The sequence below is a fragment of the Spea bombifrons genome, chromosome 2, assembly GCF_027358695.1.
Source record: "Spea bombifrons isolate aSpeBom1 chromosome 2, aSpeBom1.2.pri, whole genome shotgun sequence".
Lineage (NCBI taxonomy): Eukaryota > Metazoa > Chordata > Amphibia > Anura > Pelobatidae > Spea > Spea bombifrons.
In genome coordinates this window covers 93,600,069-93,615,384 of record NC_071088.1, presented here as the reverse complement: position 1 = coordinate 93,615,384, position 15,316 = coordinate 93,600,069, and the positions used below count along the sequence as shown (strand labels likewise).

At 39.1% G+C, this 15,316-nt stretch overlaps 1 protein-coding gene across 1 annotated transcript; it reads right to left on the bottom strand.

Moving 5' to 3' along the window:
- Positions 1-718: 718 nt before the first annotated feature.
- On the bottom strand, positions 719-14,128 carry ADPRHL1 (ADP-ribosylhydrolase like 1). Its single transcript, XM_053455233.1, has 7 exons — positions 13,846-14,128; positions 9,680-9,844; positions 7,444-7,569; positions 5,247-5,387; positions 4,359-4,486; positions 4,016-4,148; positions 719-1,250 (listed from the first exon to the last, which is right to left on the bottom strand). The coding sequence occupies exons 1-7, from the start codon at positions 14,057-14,059 to the stop codon at positions 1,093-1,095; spliced, it is 1,065 nt and encodes a 354-aa protein (XP_053311208.1). The 5' UTR covers positions 14,060-14,128; the 3' UTR covers positions 719-1,092.
- Positions 14,129-15,316: the final 1,188 nt, after the last annotated feature.

Sequence of the window (15,316 nt, the reverse complement as noted above, 5' to 3'; positions counted from 1 at the left end):
AATGGACTACTCAATCGCATTCAGTACATGAAACACACACACACTCAGCATGCTTCAGTACACTCAAAGTGCACATTTTAACATTGCATCTGTGGATTGGAAGACCATACAGTATCATCAAATATTTCAGTTCTATAGGTCACTGCATGCATTCGGGTAAACAATACCATTCTAATTGTTGATATTTATATCCTCAAATTCTCAGCTTTCCAGATGAAATATCAGCTCCTACTTCCTGGTCCCACCATATGCTCTGGCCATACCATGTCCCACTACTTTTACTTTACTGGCCCGCGGACTGGATAGTCAGTTCTTGCCCTGAAAGTTGAATGCCACTGAGACGGGGAAAGTGGACGCTATTATAGCTACCGAATGGACCATTACTAATAGGGGAGTTACGGGGACACCTCAACAAAATATGTGTGTCTGGCGCTATAAGCTTATACTACATACTGCGATCTGTTTCTTATAATTGGTTGCTTAGTTTTTGATTCTTGGTTTCACAACTTCTGTAGGAAATTGAAGAAGACTAGAAGTGCCAGTAGCTTGAGTCTGGTGGCAGGTTAATTGGAGACTATTGTCAAGAAATAACTGTGAAACCTTTTATATATTTAAATAAACTGCGTCTTACTCGCTAGCAATCTACCTGTAATAGGCATGCATAGAAACGTCACCTTGGACCTCACTCACAGTGTTCTTCATAATGAAGCTATTAGGGATGAAGCCACAGCAAAAAGGGAATGTGGGTTGGGTAAGAATGGGCTAGAAAGAAGGAAGAACTGAGCCACAACCTAGAGATAAAAAGCTGTCCTGAAGGACCAATTATCAGCTGCCACACCTGGAGCCCCCGGAAGAAAGGTATTCTTATATACACATATGGTTAAATGGGAGGTTGGTTTACTCCTCCACAAACTTTAGTACTTAGTAGATTAAAATACAACTCATACAACTACTGTAAACACTCAGCTCACTACGAATAGTCAACACATCAAATGCCATTGCTAAAATAAAACTGTGTCCTAACTCTTGTTGGATATTTATAGACGATAACGACCCACTACATCATGCTTAAAGAAAATAGCAGAAACTGCTTTACTTCTCCTTTGTAGATATTTGATGAAGTTTATCACCCAGGTATTCAAGTCGTTCCTTTAGTTCTAGATCCTGGTGAAGACCCTTTGGAACAGCATTCATGCCGTAGAGTAGCCCAAACAAGCAGCCAGCAATAGACCCGGTTGCACTGCTTTCTCCTGAAACACAAACACAAATTCCATAGGAGTGCTGAATTTTATATAACAAACAGCACGCAAGAAAAGTTGTTCTTCATACCCAAAACTATACATGAGAAGCAACCATGGGTCTTTAAATCATTGAACTGTACAGTATATATTTTTAAATAATATGTGAGTGTTTTAAAATGCATTCTAAAATGCATAAAAAAACCCAACAAAACCATACCCTTACCTGAGTTAGAAACTGTAGCCCTGTAGCTCCAGCTGCAGTCATTCCTACATACTCTTGCCAACAACGGTTCTTGCCACTGATTGGCTGATCGTACTAATCAGTAGCAGGAAAGTCCTCTCATTGAAAAGACCCTCATCTGCACTGTTAGCAGGGGAGGGCTGGCAGCCTAAGGCCTGGAGGACAAGTCTAGTCAACTGGCCCATTGCACCATCAAAGCGGCTGCGAGCGACATTGAAAGCGGCCGTCGTGCGGCAGTCACTCCACCAGCGCCTAATGAAATTAAAGTGGCCGGCGTGCACGCACCGCATGCCTCAGCTCTTCATCACACCACTTTTAAGACGTGGGAAGAGGAGCTGAGGCATGGCCATTGGGTCTGACAGCCGCATGATGCAGGGGCGTACCTAGAGTATTTGGCACCTGTGGCAGACCCTGTATGTGGCACCCCCACACACACACACACTTTAAAACTGCATAGTTTCTATGGTTAGGCAAACATTGACAGGGGTACAGCATATTTGTTATCATTATATGCTTAGGGATTACGCGGTACCACCGTCAATGTGTGCCTATACATTGAGCCAGACACTGACAACCCCTATCACTATATACTAAGCCAAACATTGATGTGGTGTAGGCTTACCACTTTAGTGACTGGCATAGTATATAGTAGGGATGCACCGAAATGAAAATTCTGGACTGAAACTAAAAATTCAGCATTCACTTGGCCAAAACTGAAAAAAAAAAAAAAAATTAAAATACTTTATTAAAAGTAACACCAAAATTAGACAAAAAAATCAACAATATTAACACATAATATATATATATATATATATATATATACACACATATACACAACAATCACAATCCTATCATGTCCAGGTTCTAGCATGTGCTGGCTGACTTAGCATGATAGGAGTGTGATTGCTGTTTGCAATTATATATATAAATATATATATATATATATTAATACTGTCATTGAATTATTCTGTCCAATAAAAGTGTTAACACACCGAAGTTGGACCAAAAAATAATTTATAACAGCAATCACACTCCTATCATGCCTAGGCAGCCACTACATGCTGGAATCTGGGCATGAAAGGAATGTGATTACGGACTCCCTATGCCAAGCTATCCCCCAACACTTACACATCCATGCTATCTGAAACCCTCATTCACAAACATTCAGCATAACACCCATCACTCTCACACACTTACATTCAGCATAACACCCATCACTCTCACACACTTACATTCAGCATAACACCCATCAGTCTCACACACTTACGTTTAGCATAACACCCATCACTCTCACACACGTACATTTAGCATAACACCCATCACTCTCACACACTTACATTCAGCATAACACCCATCACTCTCACACACGTACATTTAGCATAACACCCATCACTCTCACACACTTACATTCAGCATAACACCCATCACTCTCACACACGTACATTTAGCATAACACCCATCACTCTCACACACTTACATTCAGCATAACACCCATCACTGTCACACACTTACATTCAGCATAACACCCATCACTCTCACACACTTACATTCAGCATAACACCCATCACTCTCACACACTTACTAATCCACTCTCTCCTACCTTTTCTTCTTTCACTCTCACTTTTCCTCTTCCTCCTCTTCTTCTTCTACTTCTTCTTCTTCTTCCTGTCCTGTGCACTGAGCGCGGAAGACGGTGGGCGTGGCTTCAGTGTTGTGCGCCGGGATTTGACATCAAGTCCCGGCGCACAGCCACAGTTGCCGCGCTCACCGTTTCTGGAGGCGTGCCGGCATGGTGGCACCCCTCAGATGAGCGGCAGCCGGGGCGGACCGCCCCCTCCCCCCCCCGCGCCAGGTACGCATGACGGCCGCATTCAATCCTGCTCGCGGCCGCTTAGTTTTTAACTTTGCGGCCGCAGCCGCATTGAATGCCTGTCTGCCGGTCGTCCGTCCAGCCCACCGGCCTGGATTTAGGGCGGCCTGGGGGGCAATTGCCCCCCTGCCCCCCGGCCCAGCCCGCCCCTGACTGTTAGAGTGAGTTAGTGCTAGAGCTGACTGGAGCTGGATATATTGTGCCCAAAGATCTGTTCGGCTGAACACATCTCATACAGGGAAAATAGTTGGGAGGCACGAGAAGGAGCAAATGCATATGGGGGATTCTGCAAAAAGGGCACCACAACTATTTAAAAGGACCACACAGCTATCATATGCATCAAAGTGCTCCTTTAATAAAGGAGTTTGTATTAAAAAAATAAATTTCTCTACAAAAAAAAACTAATCGTTGATATGGTGTGTGTCAGAAAACATCATTAAGTAGCAAAATCCTAGCCCCGCTGCAGAAATCTTTTATTCGTCAAGGAACCTGAAGTCTTTATATTGTGACACAGTGGTCCTTTTTAGGCTAATATCCACACAGAATTCTACAGATAAAAAAGTTAAGTAATTTATTCACAAATGTGAATTAAAATGTAGTTAGAGGACTTTTTAGGTGAAATGGCTGTGCACTCAAAGTGTTCATTAAGAGGTGGTCACATACCTCCGTGGAACACGGCTCGATTACAGAGCTCCTTCCAATCACCAGCAGCACCTAAAAGAGCATCATATGCAATCATAGGCGCATCATGTCCTCTTCTTCCTCCGCGGCCTTCTGAGCTCCATTTCCGGTATGTCTTGAAAAAAAAGAAAATATACTCTTCAGAGTTGGCAACCTCAATTATAGATCCACATAGAGCAATAGTGTGAATTAAGTGTTAATTCTTATCCATTCATTTTAACCTTTCACTTTCTCTTTTGGGTTTTTGTTTGTTCTATTAAGCAATATTCACCCGTGAGAACTATAGTCATTGTATATTTGGCAAAGGTTGGCTGCATTTGCTTACCTTGTCTCTTTCGTCTGCATCATACTTATCGGGAAAAGTGGGCTTGTTTTCATTGTCTTCTGCTATTTCTCGCTCTTCCAGGTAAAACTGCCACTTGGCTTCAAAGTAGAACCAGTGCTCTTGGTATTCTGAAGGTGAGACACCAATATAAAATTACAAGCACGTGGCGTGAACATTCGCTTTCCAAAGAATCACAGACAAGAATACCTATATACCCTTTTTTCTTTCATATATTCCTAATCAGATGGTGATTGAATTACATTTACACATTTTCATTTAAAACTACTTTGTCATATAGACTATGAATTTGGAAGATATTACCGGTGTGTAGGCTACTGGTCACAATTTCTGATATGCAGGACCATGCACTGTACACATATGTTAACGTACTCAGACAGATTGTCTATAATGTCAATAATATAACATTTACAGTCTTAAATAATTCATGAAAGGGATCTTGAGAGGGGAAGGCAAATTTGCATTAATTCCATTTGAAGGAAGCAGATGAGATGTCAGGGAAATTTGAATAATTAAAAACTTAATCCACAAGTAATTGATGATATTCAGCCCTGCAATAAATTATAGTTTTAACTGAGATGTGACAAATCTTTAAAGAGAAAAGAGAAAACATCACCTTTGTTCATTGACTATGGTTCTCACACTAAAAGCATAAACACTTTGGTCATAGTTTTATAGTCTTTTGAACACATTTTTAAACTAGACTGTGTAATGCCTGTGATAGTAACCTATATCAAAATATATTTGAATGCAGTCATTATGACATGGGTTTGAAATTCATTTTGATCAAGCTCAATAAATGTCAAATATTTTATGAAAGTACAAATAATGCTAAAAAATGTATGTTAGTCATTTACTGAGCTATGTTACCTGCCATGTGTCGTATGGTCTTCTTGCAGTACTCTTCGGCCATTGGTATCACCTTTAGCATGTCCCTACCCCACTGGACAAGGGGCTTCTGCTGGATAGCATAAGATGCAAACAGAGCAGTACAGAGCGAGCCTAGGAATCCTGGACATTGGGACACAAGACAAATTCAAAAAGTGTCATAGCCAATTTCCCAAAGATGGTCTAAAATCGCCCTTCCTGTGACATATGAGGACCTGTGCTGCTTTCAGCAGGTGAAAGGTAAACTACACCTAAGGACCTAAAAGGATTATTTAAAGTTTTTAAAAGTATTTACATTTGTTTTGACTTTTTTTTTTAATTACTCTAGTTCACCAAAAAATCTTCAAGATCAGAGAGATGTTCTTCAATGGAACAATGGAACTCCTTGAGCTGGGCTATCTGGAACAATCGGGGTCACACGCTTGTGTTCTTTGTGTCTTGTAATTCCACAGGCAACCACAGGAATAGGGTATAGCTAAATTTACATGCATTTTTTCTTTCTATACTGGATCCTATTTATCCTATTTCAGTTCTCTCTAACGTCTTTCTCATTTAACTAATACATGTCTATTTATATTTATAACAGTGCCACCCACTTAATATGATGTAAACCAATAAAATGCCCATATGCAACATTTTCTGGATAACCACATGGAAAACTGAACTGTTACCTCTCTGCTTCCCCTTTTAGTTCCTGACTTAGTACCCAAACATTTTTGACTGAAAGAAAATATTATTTTATTTGTGGTGGCATGTTTTGATTGTTCCAGGCTCCTGTACAGTGTCGCTGTAGTATGTAAATGAAGCATACCTGACCATTTTATTTATTTCCTTGCATTTACTTCGACTAACACGGTCCAATTCGATACCTTTCTCAAGTGTTCTAATTACATAAAAGGTAAATAACGCAGGCAAATGAAAGTAGTGGTGTTACTAGTTGCTCAGGTCAGCTAGAATTACTAACAGTTGCCATAATGTTAGTATAATCTTAAAGTAACTGATCTGTTTTTATGTTGATTTTTTGGGCATAGTTGAATGAATTATAAATGCATTTCTTATAAGAACCCTCTCCTGTTCTATTAGTGTTAAGTGAGAAAGCTACTTTATAAGTGCCTATGCAACGCAGAATTCACATTTCTGCTTCCTCGTGAGCAACTAGTAATGTCAGTGACTATGCTGGTATATGATGTTATTCATGGCATCAGCTACTGTATGAGCATTTCTGGCTGAAGCAGTGCTTCTCTAGAACTAAAGCTTGGTTTCTTCAATTGAAGATTGATGGTCCAATCCCACTCCCTGCCCAGGGACTGGTCTTCTTCTGCTAACTTCCTGCCTACTAGTGCCTATTCCCTGCCCTCCTACTTAAGCCACAAGGGGGCTAGCCCTGTCTCTACATGCAGCTAGCTCTGCCCTTATCAACAGTTACCCCCTAAGAAGAGAGGTGTCTCTAGGTGTCATCACTGGGAAGTTGCCTGGCTTGTGCAAGAGTAGCCAGTACTTGCCTCGCTAGAAATAATTCCTAACTGCACTCATTCAAATCCAATGGTTAAAGTAATGTTTATCATTCCTTCCTCTCACAAATGATGACTAAAATACATTATATATTATTGTATACAAGTAAGAAGTGGAATCAGACACCATGACTTGCAGTTTGGGAGAAAGGTACTGCATGTATTCCACTTTTATTAAGAGTAACTGCAGAGACAAACGGGGAAGGCTAACTGGTATCCCACCCATGGCCCACCAAGTTTCCGCCTCTGTTCCAACCTTTTTAATTGTTATCCCACCCATTCCCCACCAAGTTTCCCTCACTGTTCTAACCCTTTTTAATTGCTATCCCACCCATGCTCACCAAGTTTCCATCTTTATTCTAACCTTTTTAATTGGTATGACACCCATGCTCACCAGGTTTCTACCTTCGTTCCAACCTTTTTTATTTTCCTGCACATGGAGTAGGGGTTACACATTTAACACAAGAGCAGAAAGCAATTTTTTTTTTTCGGGTGTTGTTGGTTTTTGTTTTTTTGCACCAAAATGTTACAGCCATTTTATTGCAATTTAATGGACTTACAAACATTTCTTCTATGAATATATATAAATACATATATTGCTGTTAAATGTGACCTATTCATAGTCATCCTTACGTTGATTATAATTAACTGAACACTGCGCATATTACCTGTCGGGTGGTTGTGTGTCATTCTCCCACATTCAATGCTGACTTCAATTAGTGTTTCAAGGCTCTCTGGTTTCCAGTATCTCATCCCAATACACATGGCTTTGGTTGCTGCGCCATATCCTGAGCCTAAAAAAATAAGTAAAGAGCTGAGGCAAGAATATAAATAACATAGCAGCTCTCCTATGACTGAACATAAAACTGCAAACAACATTTGTTTGTAACAAACCTGCCCCAAAAATATAGCAAGCAGGCATAAAAATATGTCAACACAACTTGTATACAGTCAAAAGACTGAATCCTCAGGGTCAGATTAAAGAAAAGCCACAAATACCAGCTGTGCCCTCTTCTGTAAATTGAAATTGTTATATTAAGCACTACTGATATACATACCTAGGAACTTTCTGGCTCCGGGTACTCGGAGCCCCCCTCGCAGGTTTCGGGTAAGAGATCCGGCCGATGTCAGTGGGTCCCACTGATGTTGCGTGACACACACTATTTTTAATGGGGAAGTGGACAGGGAGTGGGGAGTGCTGAAGTTTCTTCTAAATGACCCAAAACCCAGAGAAGTGCAGCTTCACACGGAGTCTCTGTTCGAAACCTGCATAACCTGCTTATGTAGTTATGTCCTTTTTAGCCATTTTAAAGCGCTACAGAAAATGATGATTGTTATGCAAAATGCTTATGTTAAAGGGTTAACAAGGCATCTTGCATGAAGAAGAAAATAGTTTATCTTAGGCCACATCCTGCCATAAATGTTAGCTGGAGTCCTGGCCAGACCCTATCATAAAAGCAGTGAGGCAGGGATACCAGATGTTCTGTCCTGGGTGCCATAAACTCTTACAGGGCACCAGCCACTGGGGTCACACGGGGGGGGAAGGGGGGGACACAGCACCATAGTAGAATCATGACGTGAAGATGCTCTCAGAATGACATCAAACATGGCAGGAGTTTGCTGACAGGTTTTATGTCACACTCACAACACCCCCCTCCCCACGTGACGCCAAATCGGTGGACTCCCAGAGAAAAGTAACAAGGGTTCTGTAAGAATAGGAACCTGGGACTAAATTTCTTTATATTTTGACAAAACATCAAGAAATTCCCAGGGGTTGTGTGGTGAACAGGTTTGAGGTTAAGGTGTAGTTGCTCTGGGCCCTGCGTGGAGAATGGCGAGTGAGCCTGCAGGCTGGTTTTTGCCTTTTACCCTTTTCACGTCCACCTTCCCCTTAATGTGACGGTGTCTGCATCTCCACGGACATAAACTGGTGTGAAAATTGCGGCACTTCCAATCTCCCAAAACTCCAATTGAGGAAGAGAACGTCACCGAAAGTACCACCTTTTTGCCCTAAGGTAAACTTCCACCAAAATGGTGGCGCTTTGTTTTTTAATGGTGAGACCGACATCGTGTTCACATGCATGGCTGAAATGTTCCTAACATTATTCCATTTATTCCATTTGTAACAAAAAATAAAGTTTTAAAAAGCAAATGTCATTTATTATTTACTGAATAGCTGTACTTTTATTTACAGCATAATAGTTTTATATACACTGCATTTCATGTTCCCAGTGTAACAAAATGAGTTAAAAAAAAAAACCAGAGAAAACAAATGTTTTTTTCTCATGGCTTGAAACTTTTTGGAAATTTTATACCTGTGGCTCAAAACCTTCCAGAGACTTCCCAGGTGTGAAAATTAATCATTGTAAGGGTAGCATGAGGAGGTGGGATCTACCTTCAGTTCTGTAATCTATAGCAGCAGATTTTAGCTTCCATAAGCCAAAAGAGTGCGTTGCTTTTCAACTAAATATCTGTAAAGCAGTTGGATTGGTTAAAAAACCAAAACAACGCATTATAAGTAGTTTTGACAAATACTTGGCTAAAACCTGTGTAGGTGGCAGTTCCCCTGCAAATGTCCTGTCCTGCCTGACTAGGGTGTTCACTGTCTCTTTTTTGTTTGTTTGACTTGAATTCAGTGGTTAAACAAAGAACAGACATGTATATGTATGTAGAGTCACGTGTTTGTATGTTGAGTCACCTTTTTAATCGATATCCGACCCATGCCCAGTAAAGTTAAAATTTAGCATTTTCCCACGTCAGTTTACTCTCATACAAAAAAGTTCTATTGACTAAGTGTACTGATGTATGAGAATTGGTAGCAACTGTCGTATGTGGTAGGTTATTATATTACAACAGAGAATAGAAAATAATATATATATAGAGAGAGGAAGATGTAATACACACCTTTTTCATTGAATGGGGTGTGCCAGGCAAGCAAATAATTATCCGGCTTTAAATGAGAACATCCTTTGATTGTCGCTGGGTCTTGGCGTCTTCCTTGCAACTTGTCTATTGCATCAATGTATTGCTTTACCATATTACGGTACAGGTCTTCCAAACTCCAGTAATCTGTTACAAAATGGGAAATTGTTATGCAGTTGAATTTAGAATTAACTTGCTTTAGGTCTAAGAAGTAGAGGATTTATTTTTGGGAGTGTCCATATTTGGCTTCTTTGTGATCCGTTGCGGTTGTTTTGGCCTGCTGTCTTAAATTCAGAGGACATTTGTTCAGTCTGATTAAGCACTTCACTTAAGAATGAAAATACATTTGATGCCACCCACCCGCCCCATTTTAGATAGGACAGTCCTGTTGTTCAAGCTACTGTGCCGCTGTCCTTGGCCATGGGCCACTGACCTTTAGAATTGATTAAGGTCTATGCTTTTTCAGCACAAGTCTCAACATAGCTCTCATCCTGCTTCTTCTCGACCTATTGAAGTGGTGAAGTATTGAAGGTTTAATAGGTTACAAGGTGGCTGAAAATGGAAAGCCTGCAGGCCAGGCAAAAAGCTGTCCCATCTATTGATAGGGGAAAATACTTAACAATTTCTTCATATAAAGGGAAATATAATCTTTTTTAATTTGTAGTGGACTTTAATGTTTCATCCACCAAATAAACAACTATTGAGGTCTCTCTGACCCTACGTTTAATGAGAGCTGCTATTAATGGATGAGAGCTACTATAAAAATAATTAAATAAGTGTCACTATAGGATTACAATATTTGTTTTATAAATATTTGTTTATATTTGTTTTATATTTTGGGCTTATTTTTTATATGCATTTCTCCCTGTGGACTTCTTGTGCTAGAACAGATGCAAACACCATCCCCCTCCTCCAAACATGGCATATACAAGTCTCTCAACAGCTAATCAACCGTTTTCTAGCATATCTATAAAGTGTCCATCTTTAGGATTAAAATCTGTCATTCTTACTCCCTGATGTCCCTTTCTTTTCCAATAGCTTGGAATGTTTTCATGGTATGCGTGTTCTACTGCCCTAAAAGTCTCAAGAGTGCAGAACATGTATTATAAACGAAATTGTTTTAATAAAACATATTATTCTTCTTAGCACCTTAATCGGTTACAGAAATTGTAATCAACAGGTCACAAATCCATATAAAAAAAACATAAAAACACGATTCCATCCGAAAAAGAGACCTCCGACATCCAGAAATCTTATGTAACTTTAAATAACGTTCTATAATTGCTCAATAAAAGTCTGCGACTAAAAACTCAATTTTCTCTTAGGCTTATACAGCAGTTTCCATTTTCGTATTAGATTGTTTATCAAATACCACTATGTTGTTTATGATTCAAAACATTAATTAAAATACCAAAACTAACTTCATTTTAAATTCTATTGGGTTGTTGACATTGAGATCTCCTGGTTTAATACCACTAAATTCTGATTAAATGTGTAAACAAAATTCTGATTATGTTTAAATCCCAATTCTTTGGTGACGTATCCTAATGAATAGCTAAATAGGTGACTGAATTGCATTCAATTAAGGAAGGTATTTGGAGATTACACCTTGCAATACATTTTTAACTTATAGGGAATATAATGAATGCACAGAATTTTAACTTGTGTACTGTACGTCAACACGACAAGCCTTATCTTGGCAGTGCTTGCTTTTAGATAGTTAGCATTCCCTGTCACTGACTATCAAAACTAAATTTAGGCCACCTTTGGCTGGAGATTAAAACTAGTCTCCCGATTTATCAAACAAAAGAATGGGACCTTCTGAGATATAAGTTTGAAAAGATATATCTATCTAAATATCTATCTATATGAATATATATAAATATATATATGTATATATATATTGTATATACAGTAATGTGCAGAATGTTTAGGCAGGTATGAAAGAATTATATAAATTTAGAATGCTTTAAAAATTAGGCGTGTTAATAGTTTATTATTATCATTTAACAAAATGCAAAGGGAGTGGACAGAAGAAAAATCTAAATCAAATCAATATCTTGTGTAACCACGCTTAAAATAGCATCAAAGGTACACTTGCACAAAGTCAGGGATTTTGTAGGCATATAGTTAGGTGTATTTAATAAATAATTATATCAAACAAGTGCTAATGATGATCAATTTAATATGTAGGTTGGAACACAATTATTAACTGAAACAGAAACAGCTGTGTAGGAGGAATAAAACTGGGTGAGGAATAGCCAAAATCACCAACAAGGAGAGGTTACTGAAGTTCAATGTCAAAAGTCACACTCCATGCCAAGACTGAGCACAGCAACAAGGCACAAGCATCAGTAAGGTGTCTCCAAGGCAGACATTTCAAGGCAGACAGAGTTTCCAAAGGTTCTATCCAAGCTCTTTTGAAGAAGCACAGTGAAACAGGCAATGGTGAGGACCATAGACGCAGTGGGCGGCCAAGGTGGACATAGGTCACGGCTTCATCAGAGGCCGATTTCTTCTGATGAAGCAGTCACCTGTGTTTGGGTGAAATGTGTAGGGAGGCTGTGATTTTTCTTCCTGACGTTTTGAATACTGTTTATCTCCATTTATATAACTTATATTGATGCATCACTTTTTTAAGTGTGCAGTTGGCCCCTACTGTATTAAAGATTGGGTCAGTTGTAGCTGCACTCTCTACGACCTTCAACTGCCTTGATTTTGTGAAATTATTGAGAGTTTCAGAGTTTCTGGGCGAAATGCATTTTAAAAACACCCACTTGTTAGTTATTATATAGATCTCTGTCGCTGACAAAATATTTCTTAACACACATAGGAATAATAGTTTACCTGTCTGTAATGCTAATATTTTCCATTTGTCACTAAATACGGTACTGTAATAAACAAGTTCTAAAGGAAAAAAAATACGGCTTCTAAAGCACTTAAGTGCACCGCTTATGGCAAAATATAGGACGTATCAGAATGAAGAACTGAAATACCAATAACAAAAGTTATGATGGGTAAAGGTGATGGAAAACCCTGATTTAACTATGCATTATATACTTCTTGCAGCAGAAGCTTACTTGGGTTGGACCTTTCATAATATAAATTCTGCAATCTCTCTCTTTAGTGTATAAACCCACTGTGTCTATACTATGGACACAAAGTCCAAAAAATGTAAAAATCGCTGCGCCTGAAATCACCCTACAAGCTACACCAAGTTTTATAGTTCATTTTATACCTGACCATCTTCAAAACAATATATATATATATATACCAGGTAATACAAATACAATTCAAGCACAGTATCTCTGATGGCCACCTGAAATTACATTCATGATGTCCTTTTAGCCTTTACAAAGATGCATTACAATATAGGCCTGTTTCTTTCCAGATGTTCATATCTGACATTTAATACTGACTTCTTATTTTTCTTACCAAATTGCATTACATTTTGTCAAGGTGTTTTTTAACACTTTTATGTTTTTAGTGTGGTTGCAGGACCTTCAGTAGCCCCCAACACCAGGTAAAGTCAATCTGTAAAAGGTTTACAAACTCATGCCTGTGTGAATACTGGTTCCTACATAAAACGGTATTTCGATCCTCTTTGCATATTAATACTAATGGGTTAGCATACACTACTTTCACTATAACGGTTGTTTTTGTTATACTTTAATTATTCCTTTGGTTTTCTTTTACACTTTCTTATAATTTTGTTCCTTGTATCTTTGCAACTGATTATCTTGAAATATTCAATCTTTATGTTGTGTTGTATTTTTGGCATTATGATGTATATAACTCTGTAAACGGAGTATCGACGTCACATAGAATGAAATGATCTTGGTGTTCCCTTGAGCTTGTAATATCTTTGTCATTAACCAAAACATTTCTTTATTCTGTAACAGAGTTTGATATACATGCAAAAAAATGATTTAATCAAAACTTTAAAAAAAAAATACTAATGTGTTTTTTTCTTTGTAAGAAGTATCTATTTCCTTCCAAAAATATAGGTGTTATAAAGTAACTTGCAGCTTAATAAGAACCTAGGCAGCATACGTATCACAGGTTAGGGAAGCATGGAAACACAACAATACAGTATGGCATACATACAATGATAAAACATCGCCTTTAATTTGAAGGTCAAACCTTACCTGACACTAGAGCCTCTGCGGTGGCCATATGCATTATTGTATTATCACTCACTGGCCATTTGTCAACTGACAAGACCAAATTGTCCAGGCCCCCCATTTGTTTCAGCGCCTCTTGAATTTTTAACCCAGAAGAACATATTTCCCAGCTGAAGTTTTTGGAGCTCAACGAATCGCCGACCCCAGCCAGCAGCATTGCAGCTTTGAACTTCTCCATGATGGGAGCTGCTTTAGGTTTGTGGTTTTCTTTTGTCTGTAAGTTCCCGGTCTAAGTTTAGTGTGTCACTTCTGCTGCCAGGTTCTCAGGATAGCACTTGCTCTATAAGGTTATGTTCTCCTTATCAGAATCAGGTCCATCCTCCCCTTGTTAAGCACTGGGTAATTATACCCGCTGCAGTGTCACTTAACCCAATGTCTACCACGCAAGGTATCATTCATTTAACCTTTGTTTTCCAGATTATCGGTTGGACATGTTGCCATCTAACTATTAATCATGTTTTCATGTTCAAGATAAAGGATAACACTAGAGGCTTTGTGCTATTCTGACATTGTAATGTACTTTTTTTTTATTCTTCAAAGCGTAACTCTCATATCTAGAATAAAACCATAAGCGAATTCAGCAGTGAGACAGCTGTCACATATGTGCTACATTTTTAAGCTACTCATATTTATAAATTGCAGCTAGAGTTTAGTCTGAGCCTTATACACAAATGTTTCTTAATTTCCCTTCATTCCGCAGAGAAGACTTCTTTGCATTCATATTGGAAGACCAAGTAGCAAGGTGACAGGATTCACGATTATATAAAACTGTGCAGTTCTTCTGTAAAGCGGTCACCTCAGATATCTAAGGTCAAGGCTGTCATGTGGCAAGAGGACAGCTCCCTAATACTGTCCTGGGGGCAGCTGCCATATGTGGGGGGCAATGGTCAATGGACTCCTGGGCTGATCAGATTTTAAAACATTGGGCCACTGCTGGAACCTTTATTGTGTCTTTTACCTTAAAATAATATATAGTACAGTGGATGGCTAGTGTCATTTAGCCCTGGGGGCAAGCCCAACCAGGAGGCCCAGTAATAAAGCAGCCTTAATCATATTTGGAAGCAGCAAGGCCAATGGCTACTATAGAATCTCTTCTGTAAGAGTTTAACGCAGAAGGGATTTACATTATCAATACATTTTTTTTCCTAGAGCTCTTTTTATTTAAAATCCTTATATGAGAGCAGCTCAAGGGCTACTTGCCCCTTTGCCAGCCCTCCCTGATATAGAGTCACCAGGGTGTCTGGAGTGTCTTTAAGAAGAATTTGCTCAATGACTCAATCCTTTCCTGTCAAAGTGTTTTAGATGAAACTGGTTAGTACTAGACTTGGGCACCAGGGGGCTCTTCGTGTTCGTCTTCGTGCTCGTCTTCGGGGGAAAAAAAATCTTCGTATTCCGCGAATATTCGCCCGTTCCTGTCTTCTCTTCGGGCGAATAT

What these genes read in the sequence shown, in the direction of transcription:
- ADPRHL1 (XM_053455233.1), bottom strand. Translation starts at nt 14,059, where the DNA reads ATGGAGAAGTTCAAAGCTGCAATGCTGCTGGCTGGGGTCGGCGATTCG. An exon ending in GACACACAACCACCCGACAG is followed by an intron (nt 5,388 to 7,443) that starts GTAATATGCGCA and finishes CCCAATGTCCAG; the next exon opens with GATTCCTAGGCTCGCTCTGT. An exon ending in ATGCAGACGAAAGAGACAAG is followed by an intron (nt 4,149 to 4,358) that starts GTAAGCAAATGC and finishes TTTTTTTTCAAG; the next exon opens with ACATACCGGAAATGGAGCTC.